At 47.7% G+C, this 10,000-nt stretch overlaps 1 protein-coding gene across 1 annotated transcript in view; it reads right to left on the bottom strand.

Moving 5' to 3' along the window:
• LOC110170334 (caskin-2-like) overlaps positions 1–10,000 on the bottom strand; it is a 44,794-nt gene that overhangs the window by 2,935 nt on the left and 31,859 nt on the right. The window contains 4 exon segments of the mRNA XM_055152438.1: positions 3,386–3,576; positions 3,579–3,703; positions 8,006–8,744; positions 8,911–9,540. Of these exon segments, the coding sequence (XP_055008413.1) occupies positions 3,386–3,576; positions 3,579–3,703; positions 8,006–8,744; positions 8,911–9,540 (1,685 nt within the window).

Below are 10,000 nucleotides of genomic sequence, written 5' to 3'. Positions count from 1 at the left end.
TGTAGTAGTATGTAGTAGTAGTGTATAGTAGTATGTAGTACTGTGTAGTAGTATGTAGTAGTATGTAGTACTGTGTAGTAGTGTGTAGTAGTATGTAGTAGTAGTAGTGTGTAGTAGTGTGTAGTAGTGTGTAGTAGTAGTATGTAGTAGAATGTAGTACTGTGTAGTAGTATGTAGTACTGTGTAGTAGTATGTAGTAGTAGTGTATAGTAGTACTGTGTAGTAGTGTGTAGTAGTATGCAGTAGTGTGTAGTACTGTGTAGTAGTATGTAGTACTGTGTAGTAGTGTGTAGCAGTATGCAGTAGTATGTAGTAGTGTGTAGTGGTGTGTAGTAGTATGTAGTAGTATGTAGTACTGTGTAGTAGTATGTAGTACTGTGTAGTAGTATGTACTAGAATGTAGTACTATGTAGTAGTATGTAGTAGTATGTAGTACTGTGTACTGTAGTAGTATGTAGTAGTAGTAGTTAGTACTGTGTAGTAGTAGTATGTAGTAGTATGTGTAGTAGTGTGTAGTAGTGTGTGTAGTAGTATGTAGTACTGTGTAGTAGTACTGTGTAGTAGTATGTAGTACTGTAGTAGTAGTAGTGTAGTAGTATGTAGTAGTGTGTAGTAGTAGTAGTAGTAGTAAGTGTAGTAGTGTGTAGTAGTATGTTAGTATGTAGTACTGTGTAGTAGTAGTAGTAGTAGTAGTAGTAGTATGTAGTACTGTGTGTAGTAGTGTGTAGTAGTGTGTAGTAGTATGTAGTAGTATGTAGTGTAGTAGTATGTAGTAGTATGTGTAGTACTGTGTAGTACTGTAGTAGTGTAGTAGTATGTGTAGTATGTAGTACTGTGTAGTAGTATGTAGTAGTAGTAGCTGTGTAGTAGTATGTAGTAGTATGTAGTACTGTGTAGTAGTGTGTAGTAGTATGTAGTAGTGTGTAGTAGTATGTAGTAGTAGTATGTAGTAGTACTGTGTAGTAGTAGTAGTAGTAGTAGTTAGTAGTACTGTAGTGTAGTAGTGTGTAGTATGTGCAGTAGTAGTAGTAGTAGTATGTAGTAGTGTGTAGTAGTATGTAGTAGTATGTAGTACTGTGCAGTAGTATGTAGTAGTGTGTAGTAGTAGTAGTAGTGTAGTAGTAGTACTGTGCAGTAGTATGTAGTAGTATGTAGTAGTGTGTAGTAGTATGTAGTAGTATGTAGTACTGTGTAGTAGTATGTAGTAGTATGTAGTACTGTGCAGTAGTATGTAGTAGTATGTAGTACTGTGTAGTAGTATGTAGTAGTATGTAGTACTGTGCAGTAGTATGTAGTAGTATGTAGTACTGTGTAGTAGTATGTAGTAGTATGTAGTAGTATGTAGTAGTAGTATGTAGTAGTATGTAGTACTGTGTAGTAGTATGTAGTACTGTGTGTAGTAGTAGTATGTAGTAGTATGTAGTAGTATGTAGTATGTATACTGTGTAGTAGTAGTGTATGTAGTAGTATGTAGTAGTATGTAGTACTGTGTAGTAGTATGTAGTAGTATGTAGTACTGTGTAGTACTGTGTAGTAGTATGTAGTATGTAGTACTGTGTAGTAGTAGTGTAGTACTGTGTAGTATGTAGTAGTAGTAGTAGTAGTATGTAGTAGTACTGTGCAGTAGTATGTAGTAGTAGTGTAGTAGTATGTAGTACTGTGTAGTACTGTGTAGTAGTAGTATGTAGTACTGTGTAGTAGTGTGTAGTAGTGTAGTACTGTGTAGTAGTATGTAGTAGTAGTAGTGTGTAGTAGTAGTAGTAGTAGTAGTAGTAGTAGTAGTAGTAGTGTAGTAGTAGTGTAGTAGTATGTAGTACTGTGTAGTAGTAGTAGTAGTAGTACTGTAGTACTGTGTAGTAGTATGTAGTAGTGTAGTAGTAGTATAGTAGTAGTAGTGTGTAGTAGTACTGTAGTAGTATGTAGTGTAGTAGTATGTAGTACTGTGCAGTAGTATGTAGTAGTATAGTAGTAGTACTGTGCAGTAGTATGTAGTAGTAGTAGTGTAGTACTGTAGTAGTAGTATGTAGTAGTAGTGTAGTAGTGTGTAGTAGTATGTAGTACTGTGCAGTAGTATGTTAGTAGTATGTAGTAGTAGTAGTAGTAGTAGTAGTATGTAGTAGTATAGTAGTAGTACTGTGCAGTAGTATGTAGTAGTAGTAGTACTGTGTAGTAGTATGTAGTAGTAGTGTAGTACTGTGCAGTAGTATGTAGTAGTATGTAGTACTGTGTAGTAGTAGTAGTAGTAGTAGTAGTATGTAGTAGTAGTAGTAGTAGTAGTATGTAGTAGTATGTAGTAGTAGTACTGTGCAGTAGTATGTAGTACTGTAGTAGTATGTAGTAGTATGTATGTAGTATGTGCAGTAGTATGTAGTAGTATGTAGTACTGTAGTAGTATGTAGTAGTAGTGTAGTACTGTGTAGTAGTAGTAGTGTAGTAGTAGTAGTAAGTAGTATGTAGTACTGTGTAGTACTGTGTAGTAGTAGTAGTGTAGTAGTATGTAGTACTGTGTAGTAGTATGTAGTAGTATGTAGTAGTAGTGTAGTAGTAGTACTGTGTCTGTGCAGTAGTAGTAGTAGTATGTAGTAGTAGTGTAGTAGTAGTACTGTGTAGTAGTATGTAGTAGTATGTAGTACTGTTAGCTGTGCAGTAGTATGTAGTACTGTGCAGTAGTATGTAGTACTGTGTAGTAGTATGTAGTAGTATGTAGTACTGTGCAGTAGTATGTAGTAGTGTGTAGTAGTATGTAGTAGTATGTAGTAGTATGTAGTACTGTGCAGTAGTATGTAGTAGTATGTAGTACTGTGTAGTAGTATGTAGTAGTATGTAGTAGTATGTAGTACTGTGTAGTAGTATGTAGTAGTATGTAGTACTGTGTAGTAGTATGTAGTACTGTAGTAGTATGTAGTAGTATGTAGTACTGTAGTAGTAGTTAGTATGTAGTACTGTGCAGTAGTATGTAGTAGTATGTAGTAGTGTAGTACTGTGCAGTAGTATGTAGTATGTAGTGTGTAGTAGTATGTAGTAGTATGTAGTACTGTGTAGTGTAGTAGTAGTAGTAGTAGTATGTAGTAGTAGTGTAGTAGTAGTATAGTAGTACTGTGTAGTAGTATGTAGTAGTATGTATGTAGTAGTACTGTGTAGTAGTAGTATGTAGTAGTAGTAGTAGTACTGTGCAGTAGTATGTAGTAGTATGTAGTACTGTGCAGTAGTATGTAGTAGTAGTAGTAGTAGTAGTAGTACTGTGTAGTAGTATGTAGTAGTATGTAGTGTAGTAGTGTGCAGTAGTATGTAGTAGTATGTAGTAGTATGTAGTACTGTGTAGTAGTATGTAGTAGTATGTAGTACTGTGCAGTAGTATGTAGTAGTTTGTAGTACTGTGTAGTACCCGGGGCCGTGTTCGAGGCTTCTCTCGACGTCCTGCAGCGCCGCCTCCAGACTCACACTCGTCTGATCCAATCGCAGCTGCACCTCAGAGTCATGTGACAAGGGAGAGGTCATGTGACCACGAGAGGGCGAGCGGGCGGGGCTGCGGGCGGGGCTGAGAGCGGGGCTGAGGGAGCGGGCGGGGCTGCGGGCGGGGCTGAGGCGGGGCTTAGGCAGCGGGGGGAGGAGGGGGAGGAGAAGGCCACACTCTGGAGCACAGAGACGCAGACGCCAGGAGAAGAACGACCAGAACCTCCAGAACCTCCAGAACCTCCAGAACCTGAACACAAACACACAGGGTCAGAGACAGGAGCAGACAGGTGCAGACAGGAGCAGAGCATAGACTGTAACAGAAGTGTTCTGAGTGACGTCAACCACAGCTCAGCTCCAAATGAAGCTCATTGAGGTCAGCAGTTCCAGAGACAGTTTTAACTTGGCTCCAAGTTCCTCCTCCTCCTCCTCCTCCTCCTCCTCCTCCTCCTCTTCCTCCTCCTCCTCCTCCTCTTCCTCCTCCTCCTCCTCTCCTCCTCTCCTCTCCTCCTCCTCCTCTCCTCCTCCTCCTCCTCCTCCTCCTCCTCCTCCTCCTCTCCTCCTCCTCCTCCTCTCCTCCTCCTCCTCCTCCTCCTCCTCCTCCTCCTCCTCCCGTGTGACCGAGCTCCTCACTCTGTCTCTAAGGGAGACGCCCGGACGCCCTGCGCAGGAAACTCATCTGTGTCTCCTGTATCGTGGATCTGGTCCTTCGGGAAATGACCAGAGGTGAGGGAAGGAACGGAGACTCAACTCCTCTTCACCACAACGGTCCAATACAGTGACCGCATCACTGCCCACGCTGCACCTGTCCACCTGTCAATCTGCCCACGCTGCACCTGTCCACCTGTCAATCTGCCCACGCTGCACCTGTCCACCTGTCAGTCTGTCCAGAAACACAATGAACAGAACCGGCGACAGGGGCGGTCCTGACTGTTTCCCTTCCTGAGGCGCTGGGCAGTTTGCCAGAATCTCTTTGAGGTCGTCTGATAGTCGTCCTCTATGTTCTCCCCGAACTCCTCCCAGCTCAGAGTTTTTGCCTCTGCGACGGCACGAGCTGCAGCGTGATTGGCCAGTCGGTACCATCAGCTGCCTCAGGAGTCCCACGAGTCAACAAGGCCCAACAGGACTCCTTCTTCAGCCTGACGGCACCAGGGGGTTCAGGATTCAGCTGTTCGGGGATTACCTCCATGACAGGCACCTCAGACCTCACGCCCACAGCTCCGAGCGGACGCATCGACAACAGAGGCCGAGAACAAAACCCACTCACACTCCATGTCTCCAGACTCCCACGAGATTTGGGAGAAGTTCTCCTGGAGGTGTGAGTTGAAAGTTCCTCTGACAGAGGCTCTGCCAGACGTTCCCAACAGACCCTCACTACACACTTGGACCTGCTTCCTCCTCCACCAGTGAACCAACTCTACAGCTCTGACTCTCTTCACCCCAGTGTCCAAGACACACGGCCGGAGGTCACGTGATACAACGACAAAGTTGATCATCGACCTCCGGCCGAGGGCGACCTGGTGCCACGTGCACTGATGGACCAGGGTGGTGGTTCTGGACAAACTGTGACGAACACAGAAGTCCAATAATAGAACACGGCTCGGCTTCAGTCCAGCGAGAGGAACTCCAACACACGGAGGCTGAGCCGGGGGGCGGTGAGCCGGGGCGGTGAGCCGGGGGCGGTGAGCCGGGGGGCGGCCGGGGGCGGTGAGCCGGGGGGCGGTGAGCCGGGGGTGAGCGGGGCGGTGAGCCGGGGGGCGGTGAGCAGGGGCGGTGAGCCGGGGGCAGTGAGCTGGGGGCAGGGCGGCTGGACTCTCTGTTTCTGTGGTGAGTCCAGCCTCCCTCGAGGAGTTGGTTCCAGAGTCCAGGCTGTGTGGAGGTGAGGTCGACTGTATCTAGTCGGTAACACTCAACCTCCCACACGACCTCCGGCTCCTCCCCCCAGAGAGGTGGTGGGGGGGGCAGTCTCCATGTCCACAGATCTGGTTGTCAAGACCCCCGTCTTCGACTGCACCAGACCCTTAGGCAAGGCAAGGCAAGGCAAGTTTATTTGTATAGCACAATTCGTACACAAAGTAATTCAAAGTGCTTTACAGAATAAGAAATACATTAAAATCATAATAAAAACAAATCAAAACATAAATAATCATGAAGATTAAAATTAAAAAAGAGAGACATAAATTGGAGAGAAGAGTGCAGAATGAAAACCTTTCAGTTATTTGCACAGTTAAACAGAAATGTTTTGAGTCTGGATTTAAACAGCGTCACAGAAGAGTCTGTCTCACATGTTCAGACTGTTCCAGGTTTTAGCTTGCATGAACCTGAAACTCTGACTCCCCTTGTTTAGTTCTGACTCTGGCACCAGCAGGAGTTGCCGGTCCCTGAGCTCCTCAGAGTGCGAGATGGTTCATATGACACTAACATGTCACAGATGTACTTTGGTGCTCGGCCATGGAGAGACTTGTACACAAGCAGAGCTGCTTTAAAGTCTCTGAGGCACAGGAAGCCAGTGCAGAGACCTGAGCACAGGACTTATGTGCTCGTACTTCCTAGTTCGAGTAAGGACCCGAGCTGCAGCGTTCTGGATGTTCTGGATGTTCTGGATGTTGTGGATGTTTCTGGATGTTGTGGATGTTCTGGATGTTCTGGATGTTGTGATGTTGTGGATGTTCTGGATGTTCTGGATGTTCTGGATGTTCTGGATGTTCTGGATGTTCAGCGTCTCACAGCTCGTTTGGAGAGACCAGTGAGCAGACCATTACAGTAGTCTAACCTACTGGAGACAAATGCATGGATAAGTTTCTCCAAGTCTGATTTAGACAGTAAACCTTTGATTTTTGCTATGTTTTTTAGATGGTAAAAGGCTGCAGATGTTATTGATTTTATGTGACTGTTAAAGTTCAAGTCTGAGTCCATTATTACCCCGAGATTTCTTGCCTGATTTGAAGGTTTTAGAGCGAGAGACTGGAGGTGACTGCTGACACTGTCCCTTTGTTTCTGTGGACCAAACACTATGACTTCAGTCTTGTCAGAGTTTAGCTGGAGAAAGTTGTTTTGCCTCCACACACTGATCTGTTGGATGCAGTGACCAAGTGACTCCACTGGTCCATAGTCTCCTGCTGCCAGAGAGACGTAGATCTGAGTGTCGTCTGCATAATTGTGGTACGACACGTTATTGCTGCTTATTAACTGGCCTAATGGCAGCATGTAGAGATTGAACAACAGGGGGCCCAGGATTGACCCCTGAGGCACCCCACAGGTCAGGGCCATGTGATCTGAGACACAGTTTCCAATTTCAACAAAAATACTTCCTGTCTTCTAGATAGGACTTGAACCAGTTTAGTACAGTACCAGAGATGCCCACCCAGTCCTCTAGTCTCTGTAAGAGGATCCATGATCGACAGTGTCAAAAGCAGCACTCAGATCTAACAGGATCAAGACTGAGACTTTGCCTGCATCAGTGTTCAGGCGGATGTCATTTGTCACCTTGATAAGAGCAGTCTCAGTGCTGTGGTGGGCTCTAAAACCTGACTGGAAAACATCAAAGGAGTTGTTCATTTGGAGAAAGTTCGTAAGCTGTTGGTAAACAGCTTTTTTCAAGGACTTTGCCAAAAAACGGCAGATTTGAGATGGGTCGGAAATTGTTCAGTACTGTGGCATCAAGACTGCTCTTCTTTAGGAGAGGCTTAATGACCGCAGTTTTCAACGCATTTGGGAATGTTCCAGATTGAAGTGACATGTTCACTATGTGAGTGAGTGGTGAAAGTAAAACTGTTGAGGACAGACTTTAGAAAATCTAGTGGGTAACATGTCCAGGCAGCAAGTAGATGAACTCAGACTGGTAACGATCTCTAAAACAGTTTTGTCAGTTACAGGTGCAAAGTGATTCAGCTCTAAGTGTCTCTGTGGCTGCAGTTTGTTATTTGTGTTGTGGAATTGATGGCATTTTTGATGCCCTGAACTTTGTCATTAAAGAAAACTGCAAACTCATTACATTTAGATGTGGAAATTAGTTCTAGTGGCAGTGGAGCTGGAGGGTTTGTTAATCTGTTCACTGTTGCAAACAGGACACGAGAGTTGTTACTGCAATTACCAATAATGTCCGAAAAATACTTCTCTCTTGTTTTACTCAAAGTGTAGTTGTACATATGCATTGTTCCTCTGTAAATCTCATAATGAACCTGGAGGTTTGACTTGCGCCATTTCCGCTCAGCCTTCCGGCACTCCCTTTTCTGTGCTCTGACTGAGTCATCATTCCTCCACGGAGCTTTTTGCCTCTTTAACCACTTTAACCTTTATCGGAGCGATGGCATCCAGAACATTCAAAACACTCAAAGTCACAGAGTTCAACATTATACATTATATAGAACTTATGGTTCCTGCGGGAGGATGGCCGGGCCCCGCGGGGAAAGGCTCGGCCCCAGACGCTCGAGCGCCCACCCCAGGCCCAGCTCCAGGGTGGGGCCCCGGTGACTTCGATCCGGTAAAAAGACTAAAGTTTAAATGGTTCTAATTACTGATCGTCGCCAACGTGACTTAAACCCAAACTCACCGTGGCCGAGCAAACTCTGACGAACTGGTTTAGGAGCCACCAGCGGTTTGGGGGAGAGCGGAGGTCTGTGCAGAGAACCAGGAGAACCAGGAGAACCGGGTCTGAAGAGGGGCTCCAGCCTGAGAGGAGAGCCCGGGGAGGGGGCTCGGTCCTGGGTCAGTCTGAGAGGAGAACCTGCTCTGAGCGGAGATCCGGGTCTGAAGGGCGGCTCAGGTCTGAAGGGCGACCCGGGGGAGGGGGCTCGATCCTGGGGAGGCTTCAGAGGAAACGCCCTGAGCTCCTCCTGACTCGAAGTGACGCTGTCGGAGCCCAGAGCCCCGCGACCTGGAGACCCCTCCCCCTGAGGCCCCTCCCCCTGAGGCCCCTCCCCCTGAGGCCCCTCCCCCGGGTCTTTGGGTTTGTGACGACGCTTCACTGTGTCCGACTCCTTCAGGTTAAACTCTGGGGTCTGGTCCCTGGTTTGGTCTCTGGTCTGGTCTCTGGTCTGGTCTTGGCTCTGGTCTCGGCTCTGGTCCCTGGTCTGGTCTCGGGTCTGGTTCTGACTCAGTTGTAGGACGTCCTGGGCTCTGGGAGGGGGCGGGGCTTTGGGTCTCTGTTTGATGGTCAGATTTCCCTCCTCGGCGAATGGGATGCACTCGCTGGAGCTGTTCTGAGAGGCTCCGCCCCCCAAAGCCCGCGGCTCCTCCGAGTCCGAGTCCGACCTCTGGACCCGCTGCCGCACCACCGCCCCCGCGCCCTCCTGTGATTGGACAGAAGGAAAGGACACAGCCAATCAGAACTCAGGACTGAAAACAACTGACCCAGGACCAGGTCTAAACCAGGTCTAAACCAGGTCTAACTCAGGTCTAACCCAGGTCTAAACCAGGTCTAAACCAGGTCTAACCCAGGTCTCCGTCTGTCTGTACCTGTTGGCTGGGCGCAGGTGTGCCGCCCTCGAGGGCCTTGGCGAGGGTCCGGACTCGCCCGGGGCTGTCGCAGGCGCTGCTGTCGCTCTGGTCGTCGCTGGGGGAGCTGACGGAGCTGAGGCGTTTGGGGGGAGGAGGGGGCGGGCCTTTCCTTCTCGCTCTGACGGCGAAGGACTGGCTCCGCCCCACGCGCTCCCCCTCCGAGCCCCCGGGGGCGCCCCTCTGCGAGCGCCGCCGGCTCAGCGTGGCGTAGGACGGAGGAAGGACCGCCTCCTCCTCGTCCTCGCCCTGCTCCCCGTCGGACAGAGACCCCCGAGACACGTGAGGCTGCTTCAGGAGGGCGGGGCCGCGGGGCGAGGAGGCGGGGCCGCGGGGCGAGGGTTTGGCGGGGATGGGCGGGTACTTGAAGACGGTGGCGGTGCCCTGGGGGACGTGTTTGGAGCGAGTCTGGTCTCTGGACTCGGGGGTGTCGGGCGGCGGCGGCGGCTCGGCGGGGGCGTCCAGGGGCGTGTCCTGCGAGCGCCCGGAGCCTCGGGAGCGAGCGCTCAGACTCTCGTCGCTCTGGGACAAACTCAGGGACTGGTCCGGCCCGCAGGGGGCGCAAGGCAACTCTGAACTCAGGTCACCGTCCTAAACACAGATACTGCGTTAGCCTCATTTACACTGACACATACTGACCAGTACTGCAGTAGTAATAGTAGTAGTAGTAGTAGTAGTAGTAGTAGTAGTAGTAGTAGTAGTAGTAATAGTAATAGTAGTAGTAGTAGTAGCAGTAGCAGTAGCAGTAGCAGTAGTAGTAGTAGTAGTAGCAGTAGTAGTAGTAGTAGTAGTAGTAGTAGTAGTAGCAGTAGTAGTAGTAATAGTAATAGCAGTAGCAGTAGCAGTAGTAGTAGTAGTAGTAGTAGTAGTAGTAGTAGTAGCAGTAGTAGTAGTAGTAGTAGTAGTAGTAGTAGCAGTAGTAGTAGTCAGTAGTAGTAGTAGTAGTAGTAGCAGTAGTAGTAGTAGTAGTAGTAGTAGTAGTAGTAGTAGTAGTAGCAGTAGTAGTAGTAGTAGTAAGTAGTAGTAGTCAGTAGCAGTAGCAGTAGTAGTA

The sequence above is a fragment of the Boleophthalmus pectinirostris genome, unplaced genomic scaffold (assembly GCF_026225935.1).
Source record: "Boleophthalmus pectinirostris isolate CB_2022bp ecotype Guang Dong unplaced genomic scaffold, ASM2622593v1 HiC_scaffold_17, whole genome shotgun sequence".
NCBI lineage: Eukaryota > Metazoa > Chordata > Actinopteri > Gobiiformes > Gobiidae > Boleophthalmus > Boleophthalmus pectinirostris.
This window is presented reverse-complemented; position numbering and strand designations above follow the sequence as displayed.